At 50.8% G+C, this 12853-nt stretch overlaps 4 protein-coding genes across 4 annotated transcripts; 1 reads left to right on the top strand and 3 right to left on the bottom strand.

The window, feature by feature from the left end:
- Positions 1-792: 792 nt before the first annotated feature.
- Positions 793-2772, bottom strand: PENARI_c018G07127 (uncharacterized protein; the record flags this gene model as incomplete). Its single annotated transcript, XM_022634595.1, has 1 exon — positions 793-2772. One exon carries the CDS (start codon positions 2770-2772, stop codon positions 793-795), a length of 1980 nt encoding a protein of 659 aa, XP_022485539.1.
- Positions 2773-5535: 2763 nt separating this feature from the next.
- On the bottom strand, positions 5536-7786 carry PENARI_c018G00127 (putative ABC transporter; the record flags this gene model as incomplete). Its single annotated transcript, XM_022634465.1, has 8 exons — positions 5536-5778; positions 5837-6114; positions 6164-6317; positions 6365-6444; positions 6495-6951; positions 7005-7263; positions 7334-7574; positions 7633-7786. 8 exons carry the CDS (start codon positions 7784-7786, stop codon positions 5536-5538), a joined length of 1866 nt encoding a protein of 621 aa, XP_022485617.1.
- Positions 7787-8450: 664 nt separating this feature from the next.
- On the bottom strand, positions 8451-10575 carry PENARI_c018G12497 (arginine--tRNA ligase; the record flags this gene model as incomplete). The annotated part of the gene is made up of 4 exons (XM_022634686.1): positions 8451-8457; positions 8506-8919; positions 8984-10278; positions 10351-10575. The coding sequence occupies 4 exons, from the start codon at positions 10573-10575 to the stop codon at positions 8451-8453; spliced, it is 1941 nt and encodes a 646-aa protein (XP_022485629.1).
- A 638-nt stretch (positions 10576-11213) lies between these two features.
- Positions 11214-12293, top strand: PENARI_c018G06817 (phosphatidylinositol phosphate kinase family protein; the record flags this gene model as incomplete). The annotated part of the gene is made up of 2 exons (XM_022634589.1): positions 11214-11486; positions 11541-12293. 2 exons carry the CDS (start codon positions 11214-11216, stop codon positions 12291-12293), a joined length of 1026 nt encoding a protein of 341 aa, XP_022485490.1.
- Between the last annotated feature and the right edge of the window lie 560 nt (positions 12294-12853).

Below are 12853 nucleotides of genomic sequence, written 5' to 3'. Positions count from 1 at the left end.
TCAATAAAAGGCAGTGTAAGATCAAAGACAATGCTAATGAGAAAGCCAGCGCAAACTTGCACAAATAAACCGAATCAATAGAAACAGAGTCCCAAATAAAACTACGAAGCCCAATCAACCGCAGCCAGTTACAATCAGAAAACACGAAATATAGAACGTGGATATGGCCAAAGAAAAAGATGACCTGGTGTTGAGACATGACAAGTAAACAGATATGGGTATAATCTCTCTCCGCCACTCGGAGTTGCGAACAAAGTAAGGAGAAAGACACAGGCCCAATGAGAAAAAAAGGCTATACACGAACGCTGACAAAAAGGAGACATCAGAAAGTGAAGCACATCAGACTTGTCATCGCAGGTCATCAGAATCGTACAATCATATCGCCATAACGGAGACACATCATCAAGTTGTTCGTGCCCAACGTTTTGCCCAAACACACACAGACACACGCAAAAATAGACAGCAGTTGCAAATGAAATCACACACAAGTCCTCCCAGTTTGGCGAGGCCGCCTCGCAGCTCTGGACCGCTCGAGAAGAGATCCAGCCTGCTGTCTAGCAGCCTCGCTGTAGGTAATTACCCTTGATTTTTTGTTTGTCCAACCGCAGCACCCGAACCCGAAGAAACGCAAACATATGCAAAGCAATGGAACTTTTGACAAACTAAACAGGCCGGCCCACTCAACCAATGGCTATGCAGGCACATACAAGACGGAATCATAACAAAAATGGAACACAGCCATAAGGAAAACGTGAAAAGCAAATTGAATAAATCCACCAGATGGGACCCGGATCAATGATAGCGAGTACTTCCGTAGGTAGACTGGCTAGAGCGGCGAAGTGCACGCTCCGAACGGGTGTCTCCTCGAGATCGTCGTGATTCTTCAGGGTCCCGGCGGCTGGAGCCGCCCGTATAGTCAGAGTTAGATCCAGTCAAATACTGCTTGGGTCGGGGCCCACCAGCGATGTTCAATCGCACGGCGTTGCCCGCCTCCCCAGCACGAATGTTGATGGACTGCCCTGCAATCGTTTCGTGGTTAAATTGCATCTTCACTCCATTCACCATGAGGGTCATGTTCTTGTCTTCTTCCGTCCTTGAGCCTGTGCCGCTGCCACGGCTGCTGTTGGACCGGCTCTTCTGACTGCCACTCTCACTCCCCGGGCGATTGGTGGTTGCCTTGGCGGGAGCGGGGAGCATGGCCTCTGCGGAGAGAGGCACGTTGGCAGTTGAGTTTCTGCCGGACCGTGCTGCCTGGTAGTTCTCGACTTCACGCTCACGATCTTCCAGAATGTCACCGGCATTGCTCGACGGTTCATCGTAGTAGTACGTGGTTGGCTGCCGCCGCCGAGAGCTTGCCACAGCCACCTGGGCGCCACGTCGATCGTCTTGGTAGGACGTAGACCGTCTGTGGCTGCTCCGTAGGCTGTGAGTTCTCTCTGGCAGGGCAGTCTCCCTTGACATTCGACGATGGGACCGATCCGTCACCACTGGCAACTCCGCTGCAAGATCCGACATGTCCAGTCTGTCCATGCTTCGGTCCATGCCCCGGTCCATGCCTCTGGACGGGCGACGTTGCGAGGGCACAGCAGTGGTGGTTTGGGCCTTGCGGGGCTCAGGTCGTTTCTGCTGATGAATCTGCGGGGCGGACTTGGGCTTCGGCCTGGGCATTGGAGGTGGTGGTGGGGGTGGCATGCGATAGAAGTCCTCATCCGGGTCCTGGCTGTGCGCTGCTGAAGCACGGCCATAGGCCTCTCGTGAAGTATAACGCTCCAAGGGACGCTCCAAGGGGTCACTGTCATCGTACCAGGGCGAGTAGGCGCCTGAGTCCATGGCCGGGGGCGGGTGTCCATAGATCGACGAAGATCGACGGGGACGGGACTCACGTGGACGGGACTCCCGGTGCCGGGACTCAGATCGCTCTCGTGGATATTCCGAGGGAGCAGCGTACTCCGATGGAGTATAGTAGGAGCCCCCGTATGGAGAGGACGAGTATTGGTTGTGCATGTAGGCCGAGCCAGATGGTGGAGGGCCATGGTAATCGTAGCCGTGGATGGGCGCCTGGCTGTAGATAGGTGATGCCATTCCCGACCCCATCCCTGGTGGCATTCCGTGGAAACTCATAGGTCGACCGTTGGAATGGTAGGTGTGGTACGTGTGAGAGCGACTGGGTCGACTCGGATGGTTGACGTGAATATTCTCAATGACGCCGGCGGGGTATCGGGCACTCTGTGGGGACGGTGCGTAGTCTGGGACTGGAGGACGCTGTGGGATATAGAAGGGAGCTTCGACTGGACGGTGGTCGGACTGATGGTAATGAGCCGGAGGAGCGTCGTAGAAGGGGTCGTTATAATAGCGGGTATGAGAAGCTTCATGTCGACGAGACTTGGACGACGACCTTGGCGCGTGAGCATGATGGGCGCCCGAATAGGCACCAACCATTGTCTCGTCGCGCGTCGGTCTGACTCGTTCCTCCTTGCGTTCTCTGCGGGTGGACGACTTCCTGGCGAGGTCGCCCCGTTTGGACTCCAATTTAAGAGGGGGACTTTGTCCGCCCGATGGGCCGGATTGGGTGCTGTTGACGGTGGCAGCGGTGCGACTAGAATAACCTGAGTCACTTGCGCCGTCGATCAGCGGCTCTGGGAATAGATCCGACCTGGCTATTTTGGCAGCAGAGTTGGCTGTAGCATTGGCAGTCATGCGAGTATTAGGTCGAGTGGCATGGGATTCTTCGTCATAATCTTCGACGAAGGCCGGCCGGGCCTTAGTGGCCATAATGTGGGCTGCGGGTTTCCTAAGGGAAAAAAAGAAAACAGGGTTAGTCCCGTTTCCACGACGTGTGTGGCCCCCTTGATGTTCAACGTACAGCAAGCCACTGCTGCCCACTTTGACGATGAGTCAGAATGCAGTCTTTTTTTCCCCTCAACCCCGATTGACGGAGTTCCTTTCTTCCCCCAAGGCCAAGTAAGCGGACCTGCCGATCGCAGCGGGCGATGGCAGGCGACGGAGTCTGTCAGCGAGCGGAGGAAGCGTAGTACTTTCCAGAACGCAATGTCTCCATCGAAAGAGGTGGGATGTTAGGCGACAGTTGGCAAACCGATCGGGCAAGCGTTGGGTCGTGGGGCATAGAAGAAAGAAAAAAAAGGAAAAGAGAGCAAAAAACCACAAAAGGACCTCTCTGGCAGACGATGAGTGGTGGAGCAGCTGCAGGAGTGAGGTTGGGTTGAGAATTTTGGGATGCTCTGCCTGACGGTCTTAGAACTCAGTGGGGAGAGTGGAGTCGATGGGCAGCGATAAAAGTGAGGGGCGATAACGCCAGTAGAGAAGAGAACAGAGGACACGAGAAGAAGGGAGAGGAAGGGAAGAGAGAGAAAGAGAGAAAGACAGAGAGATAGAGAGATAGAAGACAGAGAGGGAAGAGAGCGGCAGAAAATAAAAAAGAATAGTTCAAAGCCAAAAAGAGAGGTTTCACGAAGAGGCTCTCGGGTGCCCAACTGAAAAAAAAAAAAGAAAGTGGGGAGTCAAAGACTTTATTTCTTATTTATTTCGTACTTACACTGTGCTCTGTACTATACACACACTACACACACTAGAATGTATACTATATATACTTCTCTGTTTACTTTTTTACTTCTTTTTAACCTCGGGACCCGCTAGGATCCCTGGTTCTCGATAATGTTTCCATGGTTGCCACTTCTTTATATTCGTTCCTTCCTTTTTTCCCGTGACGTCGTCCGTTCCATCCCTATTTTCTCCTAACATCCTAACTAACGCCCAATGTCGGCCCAATGATCGCCTCCCTATACAAGAGTCTGTTATTTTCCACCCCCGACCATTGCTTTCTGTTTTATGTTTTCTTTTCTTTTCTTTTCCAGTTCTCAGTACTAGTACAATGTCAATGTATTCGGTACACGGGAAAAAGTCGGTGGGGATGGATCCCTGCCACCCACGCTGTAAGTACAACGAGGCCTAGCAGGATTGCCACTGGAGTGGAGTGTGAGTCAATATGTAATTCCCACTCCCATAGACGTCAAACGGCAGAACAGAGGAAGAGGGACTGAGCACTGCATGGCATTCGCTGTCGTCGGGCGCGTCGCACATGTGGCAGGTTATCTTTGGATGTTGTGTTTTCTCCGCCTGCATTCTCATTCGTGAGTCATACAGAAGGACTACTGTATGTGCATTATGGCCAAGTCCTACGTCCTGGTCACTGGTACTGGTACCGGTATCCAAGTACTTCCGAGAGAATGGATCATACTACAAGATAGCCGGTGCCTTTTTTCGGGAACGAACAAAAATGGCTAGCTCGGTATGACATGCAGCACGGACGGTCTATCATTGCCAAGTTGGTGGATTCCTTTATATCCCTTGCGTCGTTCGACCCAAGGTTCCATGAACCATCCCGCACGTGTGGAAGAGATGTAGATGTGACAATGTAATTCCAAGATTGCACCATGCCGTTGACCCCTCAAATACCATTTACCGAGAGTAAACCCGGGGTGAATGGCTACAAGGGCGGGGATGACGCCAAATCTAGTGGAGGCTCAAAATACTGGAAAAGAGCTCCGCTCCAAATATATCCCGGGATCTCCATGCGGCTCCAGGACTAGAACCCCTTTTTCCCCAGTACATTTGACATATTTGACGAGGACGATTGTAAGCGGTCTTAGCATCGGGGCCGAAGTATCAGGAACATGCCGTGCGTGCCGGGGCATATCTAAATTCGAATCGCAAGGCAGCTTCAGCTAATAAGCTTTGGTCGCATATCAACGATCACGCTCCTCGTGATAACGAGCGCCATCGTTATTGATCCATTGCTTCTCCCCCTCCCTCGGGACGAAAAAGTAGGTCAAGGAGCCCCCTTGCTTCGTGGTTCGGCAAGATGGCATCAGCTCCTCGAGGTCAAGACCTTCACCGCTAGTTCAACAATGCTGATAACTGCCACGGCAGTGGAAGATGAGGGGAAGCACGGCTGGAACTATCCCTACTTAGGTTCTAGATACTGCTTTAGGGCCTTTAGTGTTGCAGCGGGAAGGGAGGTCGTTGAAGAGGTAAAGAAGTTCTGGGTACATGACTTGCATGTCTGTAGATCGATACTCAGATCGCCCCATAACAGGGCCAGACTAGTCGAGACTAGCCGGCTTTTAGGTTCTGATACTTTTTCTTTCAACTGCTGTCTGTTCAGAATGGCCCCGGCACGCAATCGGCGATTAGGATCATCTGATGTGGTACGAAGCCCAAAATCCTGCGAGCCAATCACTCCCGGTGATGCATAAATATTAATATACCGTTGAGACGCTACGGCTTTATAAGCATCTTGCTGCCTTTGGAATTGTGGTGCCTCAGATGGGGGCGTAAGTGGCTGCCGTGGATAAAGTCCCCGAAGGAGAGTTGCAATTGTTCAACAAGAACTTAATTCACATAATGACAGTAATTAGAAATGACCAAGCGCTGTTCTCCTATCTTAATATGTACCTAGAAAGTATATACTATTACAAACCCACACCGGGGAGATCTTCCCGGTTATATGCTGAAACCTCAGTATCTGCGCAGATACAGAGCAATCCATCCAAACAGCCGATAGACAGCAATGATGCCAATCAGAATCCCAACCCATTTAGCTGTCCGATCAGCGGCATATCCATATTGTTCCAGCACCGCATCCCCACGGATCAAACACTGATCCGCCAAATCAGTGGTGTACATACACTGACACTGATTACCACAAGAGTAAGTCCTCTCAGAAAACTCATTGACCATCATGCCCTGGAAAACGTATGCCTGAGAATTGAAAAGTCAGTCTGGCAAGAAATAAAGGTCTGATAGTGCGCTGGCCTACCTGATAATCGATGTAGTGGAACACATATTTCCAAAACGGATTGAGAATCGTCGGCGCGACCAGAAACCCTCCAACGCTCATCCATAGACCATTTGCAAATGCTACCAGTGCCAAGGCGATCACGAAGTTCGGGAATATGGCTGTCACGAAGACGACGAGGGACTCTGCTGCCACGAGGTCGAGGAATATCCACATCACCCAGGTGAAGAAGGCTTCCCCCGTGGGTCGGAAGTTGGAGAGCCAGTATGAAATAATCGAGAATAGGACTGATATAATAACTGTGGATTGGTTAGAGGGGTTTATGTGGCAGGGCGGACTGGGACATACACAGGAAGGGCAGGCCGATGAGAAAGTTCGAGACCATAAAGGGTGTTGCACCGTACAGACCGTTGGCTCGCTCTTTTGCAAACGTTGCTCGGTCTTCCAAGAAGGCTGGCACGTATGCCACGGCCATGAAGGACATGAATGCGGAGCCAAAGAACTGCATGTTGTCAGTGAGTGGTTATCAAACATGATGATGTTACTCACAATAGCATTGATAAACGGCTGAATATACTCCTGCGACGGGTGAAGACGAAGCCACACCGTGCCCATCATAATAGCCAAGCCTGTGTCTCATTAGCCTTGTATGCTTTCAACATGGCATAATGATCCTCACCAAGATACATCACGATTCGAATCCCATAAGCAACGACATCGCGATAAGACTTGATAAACGAACGATGAAGCAGAGCCGAAGTGATTAGCAACGGTCCAGGGCGAGCCATGTCATCAATCAGTGCGTTTTCACCATCCTTGTCCACCAACCGGGCTCGGTCTGAAACTTTCCTATTCATTGCCTCGCTCGCTGCTGACTCTGCCCAGGCAAACTGTATGGCTTGAACTCGTTCCTGGGCCAACTCCTTGGAGCTGTTGAAGTCAGCGCTGACAATATCCAACAGGAACTCTGCTGGATTGGTGTTCGTCGGGATTGGATGACCAATGTCATTGAAGTAACTATCCACAGCAAGGACTGGACCAAAGTAGCATGTTCTTCCGGCTGAAAGGAGAAGGAGCTTATCGAAGAGCTGGAAGGTCGTGGTCGAGGGCTGATGGATACTGGCAATAATGATTATCTACAATTATTAGTGCCTTCACAAGCTTATGCCAGAGACAACCAGATACTTACATTGTTGGCCCGTGCCAGCTCCTTTGCATATGACATCACTTCAAAGCTCGCAGTCGAATCCAGCCCACTGGTTGGCTCATCCAGAAACAGAATTTTGGGACAAGTGATAAGCTGACTAGCAACGCTTACACGACGCTTCTGACCACCACTGATACCCTTTCGGATTGGTGTGCCAACTAGCGTGTTCGCCTGGTTCTGTATACCAAATGCGTCCAAAAGTGTCTGGATCCGATCCATGCGTTGGCGTTTCGACACCGAGCTATGTGAGACACAATAGTAAGTACCAGGTAGGACCGAGACCGGGGAGAAGTAAATCCAGGATGGCATACCTAGGCAGCGAGAGATCTGCTGCGAACTTCAAGGTCTCCTGCACTGTCAAGGATCCGATCAACGCATCTTCCTGCTCAACATATGAATTCATCCGCTGGAAAGCCTTCGAGTCTACTTGTAAGCCGTTGACATAGCTCTTCCCGAGGACCTTGGCTCCAGATGACGCGGCACGCCGAGCCAACACGTTGAGCAGCGTGGTCTTTCCACAGCCCGACGGGCCCATTAAGGCAACGAGCTCTCCTGTACATCAAGCGTCAATATCAAAGCCTTTGGGTAGATGATGGACAAGGATACATACCCTGCTGCACATCACCGGCGATGTCATTGATCAAATCGCGAGACCGCTTCGTCTCACGATCCTTGACCGTCACCGTCAGACCTCGCCACGAGAAGTCGTGCACGGTCTGGTTCACCAGAAAGTGGCCATTGTCATTGCACTCCAGGTCCATCATCCTGGCCTTATTTGGTGTGGGATCGACCATGCTGCGTGCCGGTGCAGGGTGTTTGACGGCAGATACGAGGTGATTTGGCTCCAGGCCGCCCCCGCCAGGTTGTCGGGTTTAGCATTTATATAATTCGATTCCATCGGGGTTCAGCTGCAAACACTGCAGTGATTACGTATCCCTGTCCGGTGGAGCATGACCATCAATAGTCATTGTTGGCCAGTCCGAGGTCCCCGATTGATCCTGAAAAGTAGGGCTTGGGGGGCCGGCTTACCTAAGATTTCCTGGTCCCCGGTTGGATGGTTGGTACGGTGTTCATTTCGTGGACTTCGGGCATCAGAAAGCCCTGCTTATTCCATGGCTGAGTCCAGAGGGCCTGAATCAATAAGCCAGCCAACAAACACATATTAACGCCGCATATTATCAACGGCTTTGTCTGACGGCGTCTAGGGCCACGTATTTGTCGCCCGGGATTTGCTCCACATTTTTGCACGACCATTGGAAACTACGAATCTTCGAAAAAAGCAAACAACAATGGAAAGCTGAGGATAATCCTGGTAAGAAAGAAGCATAATGCCATTTTGCTTGCCCCGCTCTTGGCGCCCAATGCAACTAAAAGGTATAGCTTAAAAGAAACTGAAAGAAAACACCATCCATAAAGTTGATATTGAAATTACATGCTGGGAAAAGTTAGTAAAGGGATTTAATAAGAAAGGGAAGAGACTAACCGCTCAACGGGGTTGAGGCCGAGAATCCGCATGCCGTTGTTCAGAACCTGGCGGGCGGAAGCATACAGCGCCATGCGAGCCTTCTTGACCTCGGGCTCACTGCCGATAACCTTGAGCACATCGTAGCTAGAGCTGAGCATGTGGGTCATGCGGAACAGGTAGCTGAGGACAGTGACGGGCTCGAGAGTCTTAGCAGTGTTCAGGAGAACATCAGGCCACTGGGCCAGAAGACGGACGAGATCAGAAGCATGCTGCTCGGTCAAAAGGTCGAAGTTGGCGTTAACCAGCTCGTCGGCGTTCAACTCAGACTTGCGGGCCATTGAGCAGAGACGAGCGTGAGCGTATTGCAAGTATGGGCCAGTATCACCTTCAAAGGAGGTCATGGCATCCAGGTTGAAGTCATAGCCGTTGATGCTGAAATGCAGTTAGTATAAGAGAGGAAAGTTATCAAAATATGAAAGGATTAGATTCCACATACCGCTTGCCGGTCATGTCTTGCACCATGACGGAAGTGATGCCGAGAGTATCGGCAGTCTTCACGGGGTCCTCGACCTGCGAGTACTTGACTTCGTTCTTCTTCATGACTTCGTGCATCTTTTCGCCAACGTCCTTGAGGATATCGTCGAGGAACTTGACTGTTCCCTTTCGGGTACTCATTCCGCGGACCATTCCGAAGTTGATGTGCTGGCAACGAGAGGCAAGGTCCTTGTGGCCCATGAGCTCGGTGACCTTGAAAAGCTGAGCGAGATGCAGATCTTGCTGGGCGGCAACAACGTAGATCATCTTATCAAAGTGGTACTCCTCGTCACGCTCGGTGATAGCACCGATATCACGGGTCAGATAAAGAGGGGTACCATCCTTGCGAACAATAATAGCCTTGCCCAGCTTCTTTGCGCCATGCTTGGTAAAGTCAACAATGACGGCACCCTCAGACTCCTCAGAAACGCCGGCCTTCTCCATGAGCTTGTAGGCTTCGCTCATGCTCTCACCCTTGATTTGCGACTCACCGGAGTAGACGTCGAAGTCAATGTTGAGGCGGGCGTAGGTCTGCTTGTACTTCTCGATACTAAGATCACGGAACTTGCGCCATAGAGCGAGGGCCTCGGGGTCACCGTCCTCCATGCTCTTGAAGTAGCGACGGGCCTTCTCATCCTCGCTGACGTCAACAAGCTTGGCGAGCTGTGCCTCCAGTTCAGCAACGTCCTCACTCTTCTCCTTCTTGATCTTGATCTGCTCCTTCAGCGCCTTGATGGGCCCGTCGTGTTCAGCAACGAGACCGTTGACCTTGACGTAGACATCGAATAGGTGGTTGATAGGGTCCTTGGTCAGAGCCTCCTCATTACCGAAATACTTAAAGCCGTTGGCCAACAGACCATACTGCTTACCCCAATCACCAAGGTAGTTCATCTTGATGACATCCCATCCCATGACAGTGTAGAGGTTTGCAAGGAAACCACCAATGATGGTGCTGCGCAGGTGGCCGGCGTGGAAGGGCTTGGCGATGTTGGGTGACGAGAACTCAATGATGATCTTCTTCTGGCCCTTGGAAGGGTCTGATGGGTCCTTCTGACCCTGGTTGCCGTTCGTGCCATACGCGGCCTTCTCGGACAGGATGCGACCAAGGACGGTCTTAGCCAATGGCTCGGTCTTGCAGAAGAACTGCATGTGAGGACCGGCAACAGAGGGCGGGTGAATGAGATCGGACTCGGGGAATTTTGAGGCGAGCTCCTTGGCCAGCTCCATAGGGTTTTGCTTAATCTGGAGGGAAGCGACCTAGAATCATCCGATACAGTGTTAGTTCCAGTCCACGGTGGACATGCGACATAGCGCTTTCTGGGCACGTACGGGCAATGAAAGGTCACCCTTGTCCAGAGTGCTGGTCCATGCAAGACGAGCATAAATCTTGGCAGCATCAATGCCGGTGGCATTTCCCAATTGCTCCGCAATGTGCTCACGGTAGATATCCATGGGGTTCAAAGTTGGGAAGCATCCGGCGAATTTGGACTTCTGGTCGGTCGATTGGAGGGTAAGAGCCGCCACGGAGGCGGGAAGGGAGGCAGCGGACGCCATTGTGTAAGATCGCGACGTTGCGAGAAATCGAGGTCTTGGGTACGTAGAGAGAGAGCGCAAAGAAAAAAAGGCTGTGAATCGCCGAGCCCCGCTTAGATGACCCATAAAGGAGGGGGAACTTGATCTTTTTTGCCCTTTCTTTTTTTTTTTTGCCCGATGAGTCAAGCCGGCGGTGAGTCACGTGGGACGGCATATCTATACTACGCACAGGTACACACTGATCTATCCACATATTGAGGTGAACTAAATATACATAGAAGTACTTGACTGGAAATCCTGCGTTGTTCTGGGTCCCAGGTTTAAGGTCCCTCACAAGAGACCCAAGAGGGAGAGACAAACATTGACTGCACATATACCGTCCGGCTCTCTCATTGTTTTTCTTATTTGATCCCGGTTTTCTTATATCTAACTGCCTCTAACTATACCTTTCATACTTTCATACTCCCATACTTACCTCCTTCCTTGATTTGAGGAATCAACGTTGACAATTCAGGCCATTATATGGTACCCGTGCCGCCAATCACATCGCGGGCTCTATATCTGACGTCACCAGTATTCCTGATATCTACTCCTTATATATACCTGTTTATTTCTACACATGTCATCAGCTTCTACATAAGCCTAAATCCAGAATAAATATGGGCACCAGTCGTCGCCAGTCGTCGTTATCCAAGTCTATCCAGTCCGCGTTGACTCGTGAGCCGGACCAATTCAAGAAGACCGCCCTAGGCAAATTGATAGCCTTCTTCTCCGTGTACCGCATTAAGCTTGTCCGCCATGAGAAGAAAGTCTTTGAACAACTGCGCCAGGATGTCTGGCAGTTTGACGAAGATGAATACAAGGGAAGCTTTCATACAACAAGAGGGCAACCACCGTTGAAGGCGATGGGCGACTTGGGTTACTCGGGCTCGGTAAGGCACCAAGTATACAGTATACTGACTTACTTTTTCTGACCTGGAATCTAGACATTCTTCTCAACTCTCGATGCACATTTTCTTGTAAAAAGTCTGCCAAGACATTTCGAGTATTCGTTCTTCGAAGGAGATCTCCTTCAGCCATATTATGAATATATGTCTGAGCATCCAGATTCATTGTTGGTTTGGATCACAGACTATATTATTGCACCTTACGTTTCTCTTGGAACGATCTTTGGTTGCACTCCAGCCCGTCATATAATTATGGAAAACGCACTTTGCGGTAAAGACGAAGACCCAGCAGCTGAAAGATGGGAGACCTACGACTTGAAGCCGATTGACTACTTTTACCCCGAGCGTGACCTAGTACCAGAGCCTCTTGTGAGCGAAGGAACCCTCAGCAAGCTGGCAGATACTTTCAACGACAAGCTCCGTCTCTGGCGTGCGGACTACGAGAAATTCTGGAAGTCAATCCAGGACGATACCAAATTCCTACAGGACGCCAATGCGGTAGACTACTCGTTGTTCCTAGTGCGGATACCTGCCTCGTCAGAGCCCACAGTTCGAGGACGAGCGAGTCCTTGGAGGATAGGACTTTTATCCGCTGATGGACGGTGGAAGTATCGCGCATCTGTGCTCGACTTCTTCTATGCCCGGCACAAGTTGCAAGCTCAAGCACTTTCGGGTGTGGTGCAGACATTTAATGTTATTGGTCGACAGGGTCCCATGACAATTACAACCACGCCAAGTGAATATCGTGAGAAATTCCTGGCTATGATAGAAGAATTGATTGAGGTTCACTGAGCAGGGAGGCTCGGAATCTAGCACGCTACGTCTTATATATTTGATATAACGTTAGTCATGTTACTTGTCATTTTGCAAGGCGAAAATTTCCGTGACCATATTGATGTTGACTGTATTTGATATTACGCCCAGTTGCAGATATCGGTGTCGTGTCGCGTATCTCTTCTTTTCTCGCTCACTTTTCTCTCTTCTCCCTCTCTCTCTCCTCCCAGCTTTCTTGTGCATTGTCGCTAAATATGTATGTGCGGCGGATTAGTTATCGTCGGGGTGCTGAGGGGAGTTTTGCGCGTCTGCCTGCTTCCCAGCTATGGATGAACTTGGAAGTGTTGCCAAACTTTTGTATACCCCGTTTCGCAGTTGGTCTTGCGCGTGCCCCACATATTACCGGAAATCCGGCGATTGACTATCGCTGGCGGGGATTGTGGCGGATGCATACAATATCGACAATCCACTCGCTGCCAGTGTTGGACCCCAGGGTCCCATGGCTTGGACGTGAGTTTACACAAGTTCTTACGTCGTATAGATATTCTCTCACGATACTCAGCGCGGAGTTCAAGATT

The sequence above is a fragment of the Penicillium arizonense genome, assembly GCF_001773325.1.
Source record: "Penicillium arizonense strain CBS 141311 chromosome Unknown PENARI_contig018, whole genome shotgun sequence".
Lineage (NCBI taxonomy): Eukaryota > Fungi > Ascomycota > Eurotiomycetes > Eurotiales > Aspergillaceae > Penicillium > Penicillium arizonense.
Note: the sequence above shows the minus strand (reverse complement) of the source record. Positions and strands in the feature narration are given on the sequence as shown.